Here is a 21,067-nt window from a genome sequence, read left to right on the forward strand (position 1 = left end):
CGAATTCAACTTGAATTTTACACCACCAATCCAAAAAAAAAGATGATGATGAAGATGTTGAAATAGAATTGGACTTGGTATATACTGCAGTGTATACCAAGATCCGATCCAATACAACAAGCATTCCCAAAGAGAGAGTCATCCACGTATATGGATAATTAGAGAGACGTGAAGTTAACGCCAAAAATCCCATTCGGCAAAATCGGACCCTTCAACCAGCGTTAAATTGTGTCTCATATTGACAAAACGTGCATGGTCAGGAGGTCGAGCAAGGATCACATTTGATTTGGATGGCGACATCGTGTCATTTTAAAATGAACACCGATAATCTTCTTGAGCATCATCGGGTATCTGAACCAGGATTCAATTGGATCTGATCGAGACAAAATGTTCACAATCCCGACTTGTAGCAAGAAATCTATTTCAGACAGACAGACAGACAGACAGACAGACAGACAGACAGACAGACAGACAGACAGACAGACAGACAGACAGACAGACAGACAGACAGACAGACAGACAGACAGATAGATAGATAGATAGATAGATAGATAGATAGATAGATAGATAGACAGACTTTATTTTGAGCGTCTTTTAAAATGTGTCCGTTGTCCTCTAGCAACATGATAAGTTTCAGAGCAACAGAGTCCAAAAAAATGTCTTACCTCAGCAAACGCAGAGTTCCGAGCCAGCAAAGGCAAGCGGTCGCCTATCAAGTGGCTCCCCAACGGTTGTGCTCTGTTGGTTGGCTGGAATCGCTGCGTGGAACGACACACACACAAAACACACATGTCGGTTGCTGCGTTTGTTCGCTCGCTGTCAAAAGGGCATCAATCACGAAGCTCTTTGATTTGGTCGCTTGAGTCTGTGGCGTCCCCCCCCCGAAGCTTGTCGGTGGTGCTTCTTCCCCGCAGGAAACATCCCAGTCCCCGGCAAGAAAAAGGACACTGACAGAAGAGTCGAAGCAACAGCAGTACTGGCGTTTGCTTCCTTCCTTCCTTTCCTTCCTTCCTTCCTTCCTCCCTTCCCTTCCCTTCCCTCCCGCTCGGCGGAAAAATGTCAAAAATGACAATGATCCGAAAACTTCACGCAGGGAGAGCAGCGAGCGAGCGAGCGAGAGAGCGTTGAGGGAGGAAAAAAAGCCTCGGTGCTCAGAAGAAGCATTTTACGTGGAAACTTACCTTGTTCCAACGTGCTCCTCCCGACACAAAAACTTGCTTAATATCCAGACTTTTTTGGGGGGCCAATTCCGGCGCCCTTGTTTTGCTACAATATTTTCTCCGGAGCTTTGACAGTAGAAGTGGAATGTTAAGTATGACTTTGGTATGAAATCAACGCACTACACTGGAAGGCGAAGGGAGGGAGGGAGGGAGGGAGGGAGGGAGGGAGGGAGGGAGGGAGGGAGGGAGGGAGGGAGGGAAGGAAAAGAAAGAAAGAAAGAAAAAAAAAGACGTCCGCCGAAGAGCCATTGGTGTGTGTCAATCAACACACTTCAGGGCGGGACTTTGACCAACTGCCGCCAAGGGGATCCGATACCATCCAGTCCGAGTGATGGGAATTCCGGCTCTTTTCAGAGAGCCGGTTCTTTTGGCTCGGCTCGCAAAAAAGATCCGGCCTTTATGGCTCCAAAATGGCTTCTCACTTTTGTTTTTTGTTTTTAACCAAAAACTACCAAAAATCATGTACAATTTTGTGAAAAACGAGTTACTCATGTAAAAATACACTATATCAAAGTTTTTATTGATATGGCTTGATTTATATGTGGACAGAGAGCATCCACTAACTTTGACTGTAACTCATTTGCTTTTCATCTTAATGCGATCATACCAACTAATAATGCTATCATATCAACGAGTAAAAAATATCATCATGGATTAATAATAACAATGCCGTCATCAAACGAATACCTAGGCAACTACTGTGACTCAGTAAATTGTAATATTGATCATTTTTCACAAGGGATAAACCAATGAATATTATCACATCTCTTTAATTGTGTTGCCGCATCATTTACTTTGAAACATAAAAGGTTCGATCACCATGACACCTTGATGCTATCCTTTTCGAGGAAAAAAACCCTATTTCTTTTCATTGACATGATATTAGAAGCACAACTGGGGAAAATGATGTTTTCGGATAAGTGTTTCGAGATGTTATTTGTTAAAATGTGGAAAAAAGTATACACACAACTTTGCATGTATTGTCTTTTTCAAGCGGAAAGATTCAAAAATGTAATGTTTCTGTTTTGTCCTGTTTTGTTTTGTTTTTTAGGGGAAAGAAACGACAGCAGCCCATCAATGACTTCTCCTTCTGCAACAGCTCCTTCTTTTGGTTAACAACATGGTTGCAAGCATTTTTAAAAGGAATCATTCCTCCGTAGCCTGGACAAATAATTTGAAAAGATGACCTGAAGAACATCGAAAAGAAAAAGACAAATAGCAGTGGCATTGAGGAAAAACTCTCCTTTTAAGAGCGTCCATCCTATAAAAGGCAGCAGCTTTCAAGGCTTGATTGATTGAAGCAGCGAGTTTGGACAACTGCCGAAAAGCAGGTTGAGGCAGAATACACACCTTCCTCTCACTTGGAGCTGTCGCCTCAAACGGGTTTTTCATTTGGAGCGCAGCTTCGGGGCCTCTCCAAAAAAAACCTGGCAGATGATCTGCAAGCCGCCGACTAAACGCAGAACATATCTGGAAAACAAAAACCTTGATGATAGAAATCTCAAACGTCAACAAGGCCCTCATTCAAGGAGAGCAACCCTCTTGGTTCAAGTCATGATACTCGTTGTAACATTGGTTGAGAAATGACAGAATCAAAGCTGACACACATGAAGGACATTGATTTGACATATTTTATTCAAACGTATTTTCACGGAATATTGATCTCAACCACGGCGCTGTGGACCATTTGAAGCAATTCTAGCTCAATGGCGAAGCCTATTTTTTGGTCATGACAGTGGCTATGTACAAAAGTTAACGTTGAGCTATTTTTTGAATACAATATCATCAGTCATATCGTATCGTGCGGTTGATCTCGACAAATTGTGTTGATATCATTTTTTGCGTTGACAATATTCTATGTTAGCGATGATTGTGAGCGGCAGAACAAATCAATGATCTTCCTCTAGAGGACAGTAAAGATGCCGAGCCACCCGTCTCTTGTTATACAGTAGCTAGAAGCGATAAAGCGGTTTGCGTACATCCTAACAGAAGCCCTTTTTCTTTGACTGATTCCACTGGTGAATAGTTGAGACAGGTCATTTCAGTGAACTCATTCACTGGCAGACGCTGTGCCAAAACGTGTCCACTCCGGTGACAGGGTTTTCGTCATTGAAACTCCAATTCTAAGACCCAGAGGAGATTGACTTTTAGGACGACATCAACATTCAATGCAGCGTAAGAAACCTTAGACTCTCTTCTTTCCTCAGAAAAAAAAAGTTCATTTCTAAATGATATGGGTCTGGAGTAATATGAGCTTGAAATGGGGGCGACTGTCCAAAATACAATGCAATAGATAGATATTGGTTTATATAACACTTTACAAAGCGCTAACGACAGTGAGAGCCCATCTTTTGCTTGCTTTGAACTCCTGCAGGGCGGGAACAACAGCAGCTATTGTCACGTTCACACATCTGTCATTTCTTATCAGCGCACATAACTAATAAATGTCCCACGGCATATCCAAAGGCTAGGGAGGTTCTGACAGGTGTGTGTGTGTGTGTGTGTGTGTGTGTGCGCATGTGTGTGAGTGCGTGTAGGCGCGTGTATAATGAATCGGATCCCCAAAGGTAACAACTGGGACTCATTCGCAGGCAATTTTCCCATCAAAGCTAGAGAGGGCGATGGCGAAGGCTTGTACCGCACACATGGGGTACTTGTAGTCCAGCGTGAAAATATCGTCAGCAATTCGGCCAAACTGCATCACAATGTAGTCCACTGAAAAACCAGATGCATTAAAAACATTATGTACTCTACACATATATACAAATACATACATATGCATACATATACACACATACACACACACACGCACATGCATACATATGTGTGTATATACATACAAACATATGTGTATATATATATAGATAGATAGATAGATAGATAGATAGATAGATAGATAGATAGATAGATAGATAGATAGATAGATAGATAGATAGATAGATAGATAGATAGATAGATAGATAGATAGATAGATAGATAGATAGATAGATAGATAGATAGATAGATAAAACCACAGACAGTTTAATGTCAGATTGGTGTATCTAACATCACCATACATGTGCGTAAGTGAGGCGCATGATGAGGTAACTAAACGTAAGTGGGAAAATATGTAAGTGTTTAGGAGAAAGTAGTCGGACGAGAACTCACAATCTTTGCTGTGGACGATTTGGAAGTTCTTGATGGAGGCCTGGGTGACTCTGCCATTGAAGTTGAGCACGTGTGATGCCGTTTCCTCGTTCCACACAGGCGTCTTATTGTGAAGCTCAATCAAATTCTCCATCCTTCGATTTTGGTGGCGTATCAACAGGCCGTCATAGTCCTAGCAAGTAAATGATATCATATATTGTTCTCAGGCTCCATATGGCAAACATCCGCCATTTTGGAAGTCCATACTGCAATGCACCACGGGTAAATGAATATTTTCTGCAGTTTGTGGTGACGATGACTTTGGAACGCAGCGAAACAAATGCGAGGTGATTATGGCTCGATATCGCTAAGGCAAGATGGCCGACGCCCAAAGTTCAAACATCTGAAGAAAACCCGAGCATTTTCAATTGCTGTTGAAGTCCATTTGTTTCTTGAGCTATTTCAACCCAAGTATGTCTTATATGGTGCGGATCACGTAGCTCATCGTGCGCTAATCGTCATCGACTTGCGCCGGTGCAGGTCAATAATGCAGCTCACATTTCTGGGTCGAAGTGGAACCCGCCGGTTGTCCTTGTCCATGCCTGGAATGATGACTGACATCCTTCTGGGCCCTTTCATCCCCAAAACATTGGTTTCCTGAAGCGGCAAAGCGGACATTTCCATTTCTGCACGATCAAATGTGGTGATTTTCAAAGCTTATTCATCACTCACATAAATGATTGCGGCTAACTCTTGCCGCGCATTGGACATGTCTGGAAGTGCCCTTTCCGGATTGAGAGCGTTGTCAAAGACGGTAAACTTGGTGCCCATTAAATTTGACCTGCAAAATGTGGAAGCAGCATTTGGTTTGCTCTTCATTTCGGATGGATTTGCACTTTGTGAAGAGGATCCCAGTAACAACATGTCAGGGTTTACTCACTTTTGTGAGATATGCTACATGGGAATAAAGACGCTCCCCTACTTACAAACATTCAAGTTATGAACAACGGTACAAACAAACATTTTTGCGGGTATGTCGAAAAATGTTCGGCCAGAGATGCTGCAAGTTCCATTTAGTATCGCACGCCTTTTTGCGAGTAGTGCTTCTTTCCGCCGCTAATACCGACGTGAGGCGCTGCGAGAGCTCGCCCGGCAATCCATCCCACAACCGGCTTCTTCAGCCCAGTTTGACACAGTGCCCGAGTGTGTAAAAGTATCTCCAGCGTGCTAAGAACTTTGACATTTGTATTATTAAACATACATTCCACACAAAATATAGCACTGAAGCAACTCACGGACGAATTCACCTTACGAACGACCGTTCGGACCGTATCTTGTTGCTAAGCTGTGCCTTATATTCTGGTGCGCCTTATACACCGGAAAGTACAGTACGTGTGCGTCTGTACACGTACTGTACTTTCCGGTGTATAAGTCGCACCAGAATATAAGGCACAGCCCCAATGAATAGTGTATTTTCAAACTTGTTCCATATATAAGGCACACTGGAGTATATCAACGAATGAAAAAGGTAATATATAAATAGACAATTTTTTTGCAACTATAAGGCACACCGCAGTCAAAGGCGCTACAGGGGGAAATGGAGTGGAACGCTGCTGACAAGAGTTGCGAGACTTGTTGCGGCTCAATAGGACTTCACATATCAGGCACATCTTTGGAAGAAAATGATGGCTTTTGGGTGCGCCTTATACTCCGCAAAACACAGTCGATTTGGGCTGCTTGGACCTGCAGTGTACGGAAATGCATCCTTGAATAAATGGCCGTGGTTAGTACCGGAGTTTTCCAACGAAGTTATCACCACCTCTTGACAAATCCGTGGCATCGATGGAAATGAGGTAATTGGAGGTGGCACTTTTCTTCCTCTTTCTGCCAGCCAACATAAATGTCTGCAAAAAAACGACAATTTTCATTGGTCAGAATCAAAATATTCACGATGTCACCTTTACAAAACAAATAACGTTTGCAAGCGTTTTAGGTCCAGTGACCCCTGACAGAAAAGATTTGATTTAGAAATACAGTGAAGCCGAGGGATCACAGTACCTATCTATCGATCTATCGATCTATGTGTGTGTGTGTGTGTGTATTTTTTTAATGTAGTAATCGGAATGACCTTTTTGTCGTTGTCCAGATGAAGGAAGTAAAGAGGATACATGCTCTTATCCATCCCTCGTTGGTCTCGAGTCACTCTGCATTTGACGGTGGCGCCTTGAGGCGCCGGCTCCATCACAAACCTTTCCAAGTTATCAAATTCAATCTCAGGTGACGGCGCTCGCTCCTGCTCGCAAAAAGGGATTAATTTTTGTGGGCCAAAAGGACATTTCAGGTTCTTCATTTTGTTGTTACCTTCTTCTTTTTTCCTTTGCCCTTCTTCTTTTTGGATTTGTCTTCTTTCTCTGATTCCGAATCATCACTGTCGGCTGCCTTTGCTGAAACAAAAAGACATTTTTGGAATCACTGCTGCGTGCTATCAGTGGCGGACCGTCGTGGCTTGAAAAGCTTTCTCTGCTGGCCTAAAAATATCGCAATCACGGAATGATGTCAATTATATTTTCTCCGTTAATGCTTGTCTTTCAGTTTCCTTTCATTCTTTTTCCCATGCTGTGTTTTTATATTGAAGCATTGAACCAATCATCCAATTATCATTTGTAACCAGGGTCAGAAATCAACCTGGACGCCTTCAGTATCAGTTGCGCAGGCCCCGTCGCATCAAACGTGTCGATCAATCAGTTGCTCTCACCAATCAGATTTGGAGTCGGCAACCCAAAAGTGGAACCGACGCATTCTTGATGGCTCACGGCTAGCTTATCACTAGCCGTGAGCCATTTTCACGACGGACTTTTCAAGAAAAGAAATTGGACGTCATTAAGAAAGGTCGCTTAGTCATTTCCTGGTTAATGCTACCCTCTAGTGGACTTTTAGTCAATCAGGCAAGCCCTTTTTCAGTCTGGATTGATTCAGACATAGCACGACTGAAGGCCTAGCCATGAAATCCACGGCCCGCCGCTGGCTAATCTTCCAAAAGGATTTTGGACACACGAGGTGAGCTTGCCTTTTTTCTTGCTCTTCTTTTCTTTGTCTCCCGCCGTTTGGAAAAGGGACGATGTGGAGCTGGCGGCCCATTTCTTTTTGGACTTTGTCGACTTGGCCTCCTCCTCACTGTCGTCACTTTCCGATTTGCCGGCCGCTTTGGTGGGGTGTGATGAAGAATATCAATGAGGGCAATTTCATGTGCGTTGACTTCACTTCACTTTCCGCAAAATGAACACTCGTGAAAGGAAGGTGAGCTGTCAATTGCAGGAAATCACCGGCTGTGTTTGTTTGTTTTGTTTTTTAATTCACCTTTCTTTTTGCCCTTTGAATCTTTGCTGTTTATCTGGAACAGGGACGCCGCTTCCTTCTTTTTGTCTTTCTCTTTGGATTTTGACTTCTTCTCCTTTCCATCGCAATCCTTGTCCTCTGGGGACGCAAAAGAAAAGAAGGATTTCATTGGCCGCTCTGACCACTTTTGTTTTCCTTCAAGCTTTTATTTTGACATAAGATGAATGGAAAAAAAAGGATCCGGAAAAAAAATTATCTCATGACGATTATTTCTCTTCAAGTCACGCTGGGCTACAAATCACATTTTGATGCAATACAATACAATACAATACGTTTTATTCTTATGCCACGCCTGTTGATTTCCTTTTAAACTCCTTTTTTTTTCAAAATGTAGAAAATGCTAACAGTAGATGCAGTTGGTTGTTTCATTTGACACTTATAAACAGGCAATGTTGATATAAATGGACCATTTCAACCGATGTATCTTTTATTCTGATGTCTGTGTTTTTTTTTTTTTTCAGGGATGTTCTAAACATTGCCATCGTGTCAAATGTTTCAAATGTTGGATGATTTTGAATGTTATCGTTTAAAAAGGATGAAGACAAATTGGGATCACAAATAAAAATCAAGCACGTGATCCTCATTACTTTTTTTTTTTGGAAGAGCATTTTAGCAGTCGTCCAATACGTCTGTCAAACGAGTTAGCCTCAGGTCCTTCCCCCATCTGCAGCTAAAGCGTTGAAGAGGCCAAAAGGCAGGAAAAATAAGCTGACAAAGTGCTTTTTCAATATCTGAGATGACTTGCAGATATTCGCTGGCGGCGAGCAGATGTTTGCAAAGTCAAGCGTCACGATAGGTTTCACTTGTTGGACGGGATTAGCACAAGATGGAGGGAAAAGTGTTGACTGCATAAGCATTCAAGATGGCGTTAGAAACCTTGGACTCTCTTCTTTCATCAGAAAAAAAAAGAGTTCATTCCTAAATGATAGTGGGTCTGAAGTTAGATGAGCTCGAAATGAGGGTAGCTTTCCAAAATACAATGCAATACTTCCATATTGGTTGATATGGGGCTTTAACAACAGCTGAAGTTGAAACAAGGGGCCAACGTGAAAATAAGGCAAATACTGCCCCCTTTTGAAAAAAAAAACATTGCCAGAGGTCTGACCAGAGCTTTATTGGCACCCAAGCATGGGAAAAAAAACCTATAAATTCGGGAATGCCGCTCAACGTCCTATTTTCTTTTCCCGAATCAATTTGTGAATGGGTTAAAATGACATGAAGTATTTGTCCAGGTACCTTTTGATTTGGATTTCTTTTCTTTGTTGGCACTGGGGGATGGCAAAGCGTCTTTGCTTGTCTTCTTTTTGCTTTTCTTTTTAGCAGCGTCTTCCTCTTCCTCGTCGTCTGTGAGTGAATCTGCTGATTTTGACCAATCAGAGAAATCAATCCGTTTGTTGATCTGCAAATCACATTCAAAGCTTGGACTGCCTCACCTTTCTTCTTTTTGGGGACACTTTTCACTTTCTTTTTGCTCTCTTTGTCCTTTTCTTTGCTCACATCCTTCTTCTTGTCCACTTTCTTTTTCTTCACTTTTTTGTCATCTGCTGCGATTTTAGATGACAAGATTCAGGCTGATTAAAAGTCGTTAATGTGGCATTACATCTGCGTAAGCTCTCAGTCGTACAGGAGTGGTCCATCGATGAGAAGGTTTCTTCAGCCGTCATCTGTACAAATTTTAAAGGTTTCGGACGTTTCGCCTCCTATCCAAGAGGCTTCGTCAGCAAACTAAAGTCAGTACTTAATTTAGTTCGCTGACGAAGCCTCTTGCATAGGAGGCGAAACGTCCGACACCTTCAGAAAAGTACAGATGACGGCTGAAGAAACCTTCTCATCGTTACTGTGGCATAAAAATACAAGAAAATGTATTTTTCCTTTACTTTGCAAGCCAGGACTGTCATCAGACGCTTCCTCATTCTTTTTGATTTTGATTTTTTTGATCTTGCCCTCGCTGCCGTTCAGCTTGGACTCGCTCGTGCTGTTGGCCTCTTCCTTTTTCTTCTTGGTCTTCTATTCATTGGATTTGTCTGTCAGACATCAAAGACCATCACAAAGATAAATATAATGACTTTATTATATAGTACAGGTTATTTCTTTAATGACAATACCATAGCACATTTATCATACAGAAAATAAGGTCCATTTTGTGTAGTTTTAAGGCTTATTTAGTCGAAAATGATATTTTATGGAGACCTGGGAACGGATTATTCTCAATGTTAATGGTTTCTTAGGGGAAATAAATGTTTGGCAGACAAACTTTTCGCCATACACGCACTTTCTGGGAAGCAATTAAGTTCGTAAGCCGAGGTATCGCTGTACATTGATATGATCAAATAGTAATACTAGTACGACGACTACTATGACTAGCACTGAACTCCAATGGGAGCCTATCAGCTTCGCCTCAACAAGCGTCAACATAATAACGGCCAATCAATATCCGTTTCAGTCTGTGACTGACAGTTGTTTCCCCACCCTCAAAAACTCAAACACAGGAAGCCAACGCGTAAAAAGAGCTTTTTGTAAAAATGCCAAAGCATTCACAGCAAAAAATAATGGCCGATTCAAATTTAGATGAACGCGATTAGGTTTTTTACATGCCAAATATATGTAACTGATTAAACGAAGCTAACCCGCTACTTTGAATTAGAATTATTATTATTATTATTAAAAAATAATAATTCAACACAGTTAATTACAATTACAATCTACACGAGTAATTGGTTTTTAATGCATACAAAAAGTAAGAACCATTGTTATGATAAGCAATAAAGAAAATCATCCATCGGTCTGCGTGATAAGAATGAACTCACCAATCAAAGAACCAGATGGTGAATGCAAAGGAGGAAAAAAAGTGACATGAGCAACATTTCAAATCATATGATTGTGATCATACAGTCAAACACCAAATGACGGGAGATGCGCGGTTTCTATCCTTCTGCTAGCAGTTCTTCAATCAAACCGATCATGTCGTCATCATTTGACAATGCCAGTAAATGAATGGCCGCTTCACCTGGTGCACACGACACAACTTGCTGCAACTTTGACCCAAATGTGAAAGAATGAAAACGACGAGGCACGGATTTTCCCAGTCACGAGAAAAGGAGGTCACGTAATCCTGTTAGATTGGGAGACATCCTGCATAGACGCGGCAGATTTATGCAAGGCTAGGTTTTTTCTCAATGTAACTACACTGAAAGGTAAACACGCTAGATGTTTCGTCAATAAATTAGAACATAACACATATTGCAAATTCCCTTAACAACATTGCTTATTTTCCTTGCTTTTGAAATAAGTTGTCATTTTTTTTCCCAATTCATTTATGCAAGGGCATCATATCAATGCTTTACGTGATTTATGTTGGTCCGATTTCTCAAAAATCTCAAAAAAACTCGTCAGCCTGCCATGCACCTTTTTTAGAATGTGGGAGGCAACGATAGTACCCAGAGAAAAACAACACAGGCATGGGGAGAACAAGTCAACGCCGCACAGGAAGGCGGAGGCATTTTTACTTTTTATTCCATCTACTTTGTGTCCATAAATCCAACGAACAACATCAAAAAATATCGACAAAACAGCAAAACCTTTCACTAAATCACCATGGTGGTGGGAGATTTCATCTGGAACACACTTCTTAGATTGATACCACGTAGGCTTAGTTATGCTGATGAGGTGATACCAGGGCAAATGGGGCAATCAGGCCAGCCTAGACCTTCATCGGTCAGGACAATAGAAGTATTTGGTGTAGCGTCAAGAAATGGTCCTCTGCTCCCCCCAACCATACACAGTAAATGAAAATGTTTCTTCAGTTGTCATATATATATATATATATATATATATATATATATATATATATATATATATATATATATATATATATACAGTAAAGTCTCGTTATATCGATATGGGATATATCGATAGTCCCGGTTATATCGATACTATTTCTATGCACGCACGGAGAAAATTACATGCAAACAGGGTCGGATATATTGATAGTCCCGGTTATATCGATATTTTTTCGGACTCCCTTGAATATCGATATAACGAGACTTTACTGTATATATATATATATATATATGACAACTGAAGAAACAACTGAAGAAACATTTTCATCAAAAAAAATGGCAAAAGCTAATTTGCTCGAGAAGGTATTATTTACCTTTGTTTCCTGAATCCGTATTACATGGCTTTAACTTTTTGTTTTCAACTTCCAATAAACGTTCTACCATGTAATTGACTGAGAACAAAGCCCTTGTACAATTGACAAAGACGTTTAATGAGATGAAATCCATGTTCCAATCAAACCAAGTGGTGGAATCACAATGTGCAACACAACGTTACCCACAATCCTTTTTAAAGGCCTAACTACCCGAAAATCAGGATGTCGAGGCTTGTAAATGAATGATGATTTTTGGAACAATTTCTGATGAAGAAGCACTCCATGAAAGGGGAAGTATAAAAATGCACCTCAATATGATCCTAGCTATAGTGTCGTCGCCAACCAAATATCCATTCTAATAGAGTACTTCCCATCCAGCTTCCTCACGTTGACGTAGCCAAGTTAGCGTTATTTACCATATTGGCAATTTTCTATGGACGGACACAAAAATGGATGAATGGAAGTGGATGAGCCTTTACCTTTTCTGCAGACATGTTGTGACGTCTTCTTAAATAATGCAAGAGAAACTCCTCAGACGAGACAAAGAAAGAGCGAGAAAGGGCGCGTGTGTTTCAGCGCGTCTCCGTGGGCACAAAGTTGCTAAGAGGATTTAGGTGTAAAGCCTTCTGCTGTGTAGAAACACGTCGACGGGTCGGACCGAGCAGGCCCCGGCCGGCAGTGGGGAGGAGAAGATTTGCTGATCACTTGGGAGAATGGCGACCTAGAGCTTGGCCGAGAGGTCTACAAGACGCATTTCACACATTTTGCTGTCCTATCACCCACTGATTTGCTAGCTCACAGGCTATCGCCAATTAGTGACCAACGTCCTATGGCATTTCATAATCAGCGATCTTCTCCTCCTCTTCTTTTCCTTTGGGCTTTTCCCTTCAGCGGTCGCCACAGCCAATCAATGTCCTCCATCTATCCCGGTTTTGTGCATCCTCTTCTCTCACACCAGCTACCTTCATGTCCTCTTGGACCACATCCATAAACCTCCTCTTCGGTCTCCTGCCCGGCAGTTCAAGGCTCAGCATCCTTCTCCCGATATAGTCGTTCTCTCTCCTCTGGACATGTCCAAACCATCTCAGTCTGACTTTCTCTCCAACGCCTCTAATATGAGTTGTCCCTCTCATGTCCTCATTCCTGATCCTATCCAACCTGGTCACTCCCAGAGAAAAGCTCAACATCTTCAGCTCTGCTACCTCCAGCTCTGCTTCAGCGGCACTGTCTCCAGTCCAAACATCATGGCTGGTCTCACCACTGTATTTTATAATTTTATAATCAGCGATCAATTAGTCTTATTCAAATCACCCCTACAAATCACTAAAAACAACTAATACACAATTGGCAAAATCCTTTTTTTAAATGAAGGACGTGGTTGTTTGTCTATCCATGTTCCATGTGCAATGATTGACAGCCAGGAATCAAAGGAATCAAATTTACCTTGACGGACATTTGTGGGGAGGATGCGCAATTTTCCTCCTCCAGATCGCTGTGATGTGGATGGACGACAAAGAGGTTAGTGGAAAAACAAACAAGGCGTATTTTTAGCAACTGAAAGTAATGTGACACAAATCATGAATTCAATTTCTCATTTTTAAAATGGTGAATTATAATCTTATACGGTTATATAGAATCAGCTTTTTCTTAGATCCGAGTTCATGTATTTCATTTATTTTGTGTTTGTAATGGCATTTTGACAACGGTCTATTCATTCAGTAGTTTTGTCATCAATTCTGATAAAAATTGTGAAACATAACCTTCAGTCAGGATTTATTGAACCTACTGATATTAACTACTATGACCAATTGACATGTATATTTCATATCATTTTAAATCAGCTGATTTAATATGATAGATAAACAGATGTATTTTAGATTATACCCGGGAGAGGCCACGCCATGTATCTATGGCCTGCCAAAAATACATAAAGAAGGGTTCCCCCTCCGACCCATTGTTTGTAGCATTGACTCCTCTACATACAATGTAGCCAAATATTTAAAAACTATTTTAGCTCCGTTGGTTGGTAACACAGAATACCACGTAGAGAACACCACAGGGTTTGTAGAGAGGATCAAAGACCTCATATTGGAACCTGAGGAAACTTTGGCATCATACGATGTGACTTCTCTCTTTACATCTGTCCCAACCCCAGCAGCAGTCTCAGTGGTGAGGACGAGGCTGCTGGCGGATGTTTCTCTGCATGAAAGAACCAAACTGAAACCGGATCACATCTGCCAATTATTAGAAATCTGCCTTAATACTACGTATTTTCAATTTCGGGAAAAATTTTATAAACAAATCCATGGTTGTGCTATGGGCTCACCAGTTTCACCCATAGTGGCTAATCTTTACATGGAAGAGATGGAGAAACAGGCCCTCACATCCTTCCCAGGGACAAAACCTAGACACTGGTTTAGATATGTGGACGATACTTTTGTCATAATTAAGAAACAAGAAATTCAATCCTTCACAGATCATCTCAACTCTGTAGACTTCAACATTAAATTTACTCGTGAGGACATTCAAGAGAACCAACTAGCCTTCTTGGATTGTAAAGTAATTATAAAAGAGGACAGAGCGCTAAAAACAGAAGTCTTTAGGAAGGCTACGCACACTGACCAATACTTACTTTTTGACTCTAACCACCCTTTACAACATAAACTAGGAGTTATCAGAACCCTCCAGCATAGGGCTAAACTAATACCAACTAGCATTGAAGGTAGAGAAAAGGAGTCAAAACATATCAGGAGAGCACTCACTAACTGTGGGTACCCTCAGTGGTCATTCAACAAATGTCAGAAAGAAAGAATAGCGAACGAAACCAATAATTCTCAAGATTCTAAAAGGAGAGGAGTAGCAGTACCGTACATTGCAGGAGTGTCGGAAAAATTACAAAGAGTCCTTTGGCAACATAAAATTCCTACTTATTTCAAACCGATAAACACGTTAAGGCAAAAATTAGTGCATCCAAAAGATAGGCTACCAAATGAAAAACAAAGTAATGTAGTTTATTCCATACATTGTAAGAATGAAAATTGTAAAGAGCAGTACATTGGGGAGACTCAACAAATTCTCAAAAAAAGACTTTATCAACATCGCAGGGATAATACTAGTGGGCCTCAATCGGCAGTACATTTGCACCTAAAAGCTACTAACCACTCATTTGACGACAATGAGGTTAAAATCTTAGCGAAAGAACATAGATGGTTTGAAAGGGGGGTAAAAGAGGCGATTCTTATAAAACAACAAAATCCTTCATTAAACCGGTCTGGTGGTGTGAGGTTCAATTTGGATCGTTCATACAATAGCCTGCTCAGGCAAAACAGGTTAGGCAACTTTCGCAATGCTGATGAGGGTCGTTATGCTGATGAGGTGATACCGGGGGGAGTGGGGGTAATAGGCCAATCGTTAGTCAGGAATGTAGGAACAATCAGTGGGGCCACAGGGGGGGGTCCCGCCCCCCCCCCCCCCCCCCCCAACCTGAGAGTAGGGACCTATCATAGCTGTGTCCGGCACCACTAGGTCTGGACATTAGGGATATATAAATGGGGCCGATACGACCAGTCAGACTTTAGTTCGCTGACGAAGTCTCTTGGATAGGAGGCGAAACGTCCGAAACCTTCACTTTTGTACAGATGACGGCTGAAGAAACCTTCTCATCGATGGACCACTCCTGTACGACTGAGAGCTTACACAGACGTATCATTTTAAATAGTCTTCTTTGACTTTTGGTTTTCTAATGACATGATTTTCAATTCAATTGTATTTTTAACTATCGGTGACATATTATTTATCAAATGACAGTGGACTCAAACAGACTCATTGTTTGTCTTCCACACATTTGTCTACTAGGAATTTTCCCCATTTTTTGAATAGAAAAATCACATTGAGTCTTTGTCCCTTTTTGTCCTCAAAGGGGTCCATTGACCCTCCAAGCATATTTTTGGAATGTGGGAAGAAAACCAAAGGGAGAAAATACAAACTCCGCAAAGGATCCCAGAATTGAACCTTAGACTCCGCTAAGTGCAAATTAGTTGTTCACTGTGCTACCCTGCCACCAAAAAGAGAAGATTTGAAAAATGGTGCCATTTGTGACCCAGACCAGATCCTTATCCCTTACGTATAGGGTGGATTTCACAGTATTGAATGACAACGCAGTAAAAGCGAGACTGCAGTGAAAAGTGACATGAAAAGAGCTGTGAAAATGAAAATAAGAAATGCGTCACCGGTCAAAGAGGTGATGTCATCAATCAGATCTGGCTTGACCTCTGCACCAGCGAGCTGTCTCCTGCTACGTACTGACTCTTTCACGATGCCAAGATAATCTGCCTCCTGCTCCAAAGTCAGATGGGATAGGCTCCAGCTACTCCCTGCGACTCTGTACGGGATCGGCAGTGTTCAAAATGAAGAGATGGATGCACTATGTCAAGATCACCGAGTGTCATTTTTGGAGTCTATGGCGTGCGTCCTAATGACTCCTAATGACTCGGTCAAAGTGTCAAACTGGAGCAGGTTCTGTAAGACTGTTTGCGTGGCAACGACACGAAGCGATTTGCCTCTTATTGGTTTGACACCACTTGGAAAGCTCTGTTGGAAAGTGCAATGGTGGCATTGACATTGAGTCGGCGTTTTCTAGAAATCGGCGCGCAGTCAGTACGGGAAATACCAAAAAATGTTCTTCTATTTTTGTTTGTGGACTTGTTTGAATTGATATCGAACTGGGATAGGCTGAAGAAATTCCCTGCCACTGCCTTCGGGAAACCTGATCTTGAAAATGAATGGATGCAGTGGTGGACTGTCAGGGCCTGCAAGGCCTTCTCTGCTGGCCTAAATATATGTGAATCACAGACTGATGTTAATTCTATTTTGTGTGTGAATTCTTATTCAATCATTCCAAATTGTCTTTCAGCTTCCTTTCATTGTTTTTCCCCTGTTGCGCTGCTTCCAGATGTATGTTTTTGTATTGAAGCATTTCACCAATTACAGTTCAGCCATCGTTTGTTACCAGGGCGCGAAATCGACCTGGACGCCTTCACAATCACTTCTGCGGGCCCTGGGGCATCAAATAAAGAAGGTCAATAAAACGGTTGCTTTAACCAATCAGATTGGAGATGCCAACACCAGGTCCTTCTCACAAGACTTATTTTCTGGATATTTCTGGAATACCCTCTAGTGGACTTGTAGTAAATCCCACCAATTTTTTAATATGAGTTGCGGTCGCAGCTGTCGCTGCAATCAAGGTTATATAGTCATAAAATAGTTATGAAGGGTTGGTTAGATTCAGACGTAGCACTACTGAAGGCCTAGGTGTGAAATGTACGGCTCGCCACTGCATGGATGTGTCGAGATTGCAAAGTAGGAGATGATCCATAAAAGAGAGGGACTTTTTATGCAAGTTGGATTGGATATGCCTTTATTAGTCTCACAGTGGAGAAATTTACATTTCGCAGCAGCAAAATGATGAAAGGAATGAAAGTAGAAAAACAAAATACATGAGCTGTTGGAAAGGCAGCCACTCTCGCGGCTGTTGAGATCAAGACTATTCATACTTGGTTGATGATGCGTTACTGTGTGACACATGAGCGCCAGTCGTGTAACATGACAATTATTTTACTCATTAAAATGCAGGAAATTAAGTCATTGTGTTTCTTAAAGTAATACTAATAATAATACATTTCATTTGTAAATTCCTTTCAAAACTCTCAAAGACACTTTAGTCACAGGATATTTTTTCTGCGGGTGAGTTGTGGCAGCCAATCTTACAGCCAAGTCTGGATATTCAGTTGAAAATCATGACATTTCTTTGGGAGTGAAGAAAGTCATCATTATCAATGACAATAAATTCAACAGGGGATCAGATACCATTTGACCAAAGAAAGATGAGATCAATGTCCTCCATCTATCCCGGTTTTGTGCATCCTCTTCTCTCACACCAGCTACCTTCATGTCCTCTTGGACCACATCCATAAACCTCCTCTTCGGTCTCCTGCCCGGCAGTTCAAGGCTCAGCATCCTTCTCCCGATATAGTCGTTCTCTCTCCTCTGGACATGTCCAAACCATCTCAGTCTGACTTTCTCTCCAACGCCTCTAATATGAGTTGTCCCTCTCATGTCCTCATTCCTGATCCTATCCAACCTGGTCACTCCCAGAGAAAAGCTCAACATCTTCAGCTCTGCTACCTCCAGCTCTGCTTCAGCGGCACTGTCTCCAGTCCAAACATCATGGCTGGTCTCACCACTGTATTTTATAATTTTATAATCAGCGATCAATTAGTCTTATTCAAATCACCCCTACAAATCACTAAAAACAACTAATACACAATTGGCAAAATCCTTTTTTTAAATGAAGGACGTGGTTGTTTGTCTATCCATGTTCCATGTGCAATGATTGACAGCCAGGAATCAAAGGAATCAAATTTACCTTGACGGACATTTGTGGGGAGGATGCGCAATTTTCCTCCTCCAGATCGCTGTGATGTGGATGGACGACAAAGAGGTTAGTGGAAAAACAAACAAGGCGTATTTTTAGCAACTGAAAGTAATGTGACACAAATCATGAATTCAATTTCTCATTTTTAAAATGGTGAATTATAATCTTATACGGTTATATAGAATCAGCTTTTTCTTAGATCCGAGTTCATGTATTTCATTTATTTTGTGTTTGTAATGGCATTTTGACAACGGTCTATTCATTCAGTAGTTTTGTCATCAATTCTGATAAAAATTGTGAAACATAACCTTCAGTCAGGATTTATTGAACCTACTGATATTAACTACTATGACCAATTGACATGTATATTTCATATCATTTTAAATCAGCTGATTTAATATGATAGATAAACAGATGTATTTTAGATTATACCCGGGAGAGGCCACGCCATGTATCTATGGCCTGCCAAAAATACATAAAGAAGGGTTCCCCCTCCGACCCATTGTTTGTAGCATTGACTCCTCTACATACAATGTAGCCAAATATTTAAAAACTATTTTAGCTCCGTTGGTTGGTAACACAGAATACCACGTAGAGAACACCACAGGGTTTGTAGAGAGGATCAAAGACCTCATATTGGAACCTGAGGAAACTTTGGCATCATACGATGTGACTTCTCTCTTTACATCTGTCCCAACCCCAGCAGCAGTCTCAGTGGTGAGGACGAGGCTGCTGGCGGATGTTTCTCTGCATGAAAGAACCAAACTGAAACCGGATCACATCTGCCAATTATTAGAAATCTGCCTTAATACTACGTATTTTCAATTTCGGGAAAAATTTTATAAACAAATCCATGGTTGTGCTATGGGCTCACCAGTTTCACCCATAGTGGCTAATCTTTACATGGAAGAGATGGAGAAACAGGCCCTCACATCCTTCCCAGGGACAAAACCTAGACACTGGTTTAGATATGTGGACGATACTTTTGTCATAATTAAGAAACAAGAAATTCAATCCTTCACAGATCATCTCAACTCTGTAGACTTCAACATTAAATTTACTCGTGAGGACATTCAAGAGAACCAACTAGCCTTCTTGGATTGTAAAGTAATTATAAAAGAGGACAGAGCGCTAAAAACAGAAGTCTTTAGGAAGGCTACGCACACTGACCAATACTTACTTTTTGACTCTAACCACCCTTTACAACATAAACTAGGAGTTATCAGAACCCTCCAGCATAGGGCTAAACTAATACCAACTAGCATTGAAGGTAGAGAAAAGGAGTCAAAACATATCAGGAGAGCACTCACTAACTGTGGGTACCCTCAGTGGTCATTCAACAAATGTCAGAAAGAAAGAATAGCGAACGAAACCAATAATTCTCAAGATTCTAAAAGGAGAGGAGTAGCAGTACCGTACATTGCAGGAGTGTCGGAAAAATTACAAAGAGTCCTTTGGCAACATAAAATTCCTACTTATTTCAAACCGATAAACACGTTAAGGCAAAAATTAGTGCATCCAAAAGATAGGCTACCAAATGAAAAACAAAGTAATGTAGTTTATTCCATACATTGTAAGAATGAAAATTGTAAAGAGCAGTACATTGGGGAGACTCAACAAATTCTCAAAAAAAGACTTTATCAACATCGCAGGGATAATACTAGTGGGCCTCAATCGGCAGTACATTTGCACCTAAAAGCTACTAACCACTCATTTGACGACAATGAGGTTAAAATCTTAGCGAAAGAACATAGATGGTTTGAAAGGGGGGTAAAAGAGGCGATTCTTATAAAACAACAAAATCCTTCATTAAACCGGTCTGGTGGTGTGAGGTTCAATTTGGATCGTTCATACAATAGCCTGCTCAGGCAAAACAGGTTAGGCAACTTTCGCAATGCTGATGAGGGTCGTTATGCTGATGAGGTGATACCGGGGGGAGTGGGGGTAATAGGCCAATCGTTAGTCAGGAATGTAGGAACAATCAGTGGGGCCACAGGGGGGGGTCCCGCGCCCCCCCCCCCCCCCCAACCTGAGAGTAGGGACCTATCATAGCTGTGTCCGGCACCACTAGGTCTGGACATTAGGGATATATAAATGGGGCCGATACGACCAGTCAGACTTTAGTTCGCTGACGAAGTCTCTTGGATAGGAGGCGAAACGTCCGAAACCTTCACTTTTGTACAGATGACGGCTGAAGAAACCTTCTCATCGATGGACCACTCCTGTACGACTGAGAGCTTACACAGACGTATCATTTTAAATAGTCTTCTTTGACTTTTGGTTTTCTAATGACATGATTTTCAATTCAATTGTATTTTTAACTATCGGTGACATATTATTTATCAAATGACAGTGGACTCAAACAGACTCATTGTTTGTCTTCCACACATTTGTCTACTAGGAATTTTCCCCATTTTTTGAATAGAAAAATCACATTGAGTCTTTGTCCCTTTTTGTCCTCAAAGGGGTCCATTGACCCTCCAAGCATATTTTTGGAATGTGGGAAGAAAACCAAAGGGAGAAAATACAAACTCCGCAAAGGATCCCAGAATTGAACCTTAGACTCCGCTAAGTGCAAATTAGTTGTTCACTGTGCTACCCTGCCACCAAAAAGAGAAGATTTGAAAAATGGTGCCATTTGTGACCCAGACCAGATCCTTATCCCTTACGTATAGGGTGGATTTCACAGTATTGAATGACAACGCAGTAAAAGCGAGACTGCAGTGAAAAGTGACATGA

General features: G+C 41.3%; 2 protein-coding genes across 12 annotated transcripts in view; both read right to left on the reverse strand.

The window, feature by feature from the left end:
• Positions 1–1,356, reverse strand: part of LOC148889795 (transcriptional enhancer factor TEF-5-like) — a 47,709-nt gene extending 46,353 nt beyond the window's left edge. For all 8 annotated transcript variants that reach the window (XM_089010213.1, XM_089010210.1, XM_089010212.1 and 5 more), the window contains exons 1-2: positions 1,182–1,356; positions 666–758 (exon numbers count right to left, since the gene is read on the reverse strand). The gene's annotated coding sequence lies outside the window, so the exon portion shown is untranslated. The remainder of the gene's footprint in view (positions 1–665; positions 759–1,181) is intronic.
• A 1,481-nt stretch (positions 1,357–2,837) lies between these two features.
• On the reverse strand, positions 2,838–13,577 carry tulp1b (TUB like protein 1b). Of its 4 annotated transcripts, none has more exons than XM_089009375.1 (13): positions 12,375–13,577; positions 9,620–9,749; positions 9,176–9,283; positions 8,979–9,101; positions 7,704–7,820; positions 7,414–7,548; positions 6,708–6,790; positions 6,475–6,639; positions 6,138–6,250; positions 5,079–5,187; positions 4,905–5,003; positions 4,368–4,539; positions 2,838–3,935 (listed from the first exon to the last, which is right to left on the reverse strand). In XM_089009375.1, exons 1-13 carry the CDS (start codon positions 12,387–12,389, stop codon positions 3,802–3,804), a joined length of 1,503 nt encoding a protein of 500 aa, XP_088865501.1. In that variant the 5' UTR covers positions 12,390–13,577; the 3' UTR covers positions 2,838–3,801. The 4 variants fall into 4 exon arrangements, with proteins under 4 accessions (XP_088865501.1, XP_088865502.1, XP_088865499.1 ...); XM_089009376.1 differs by having other exon boundaries at positions 8,979–9,098; positions 12,375–13,576; XM_089009373.1 differs by having other exon boundaries at positions 9,176–9,286; positions 12,375–13,576.
• Positions 13,578–21,067: the final 7,490 nt, after the last annotated feature.

Source organism: Hippocampus bargibanti, linkage group LG12 (assembly GCF_051943395.1).
Source record: "Hippocampus bargibanti isolate YZ-2025 linkage group LG12, ASM5194339v1, whole genome shotgun sequence".
In the NCBI taxonomy this organism is placed as follows: domain Eukaryota; kingdom Metazoa; phylum Chordata; class Actinopteri; order Syngnathiformes; family Syngnathidae; genus Hippocampus; species Hippocampus bargibanti.

Coding starts and splice junctions, on each gene's coding strand:
- tulp1b (XM_089009373.1), bottom strand. Junction 6,791..7,413: donor AAAGAAGAGCAAGAAAAAAG/GCAAGCTCACCT, acceptor TTTTTGTTTCAG/CAAAGGCAGCCGACAGTGAT. Junction 3,936..4,367: donor AATCGTCCACAGCAAAGATT/GTGAGTTCTCGT, acceptor CTGGTTTTTCAG/TGGACTACATTGTGATGCAG.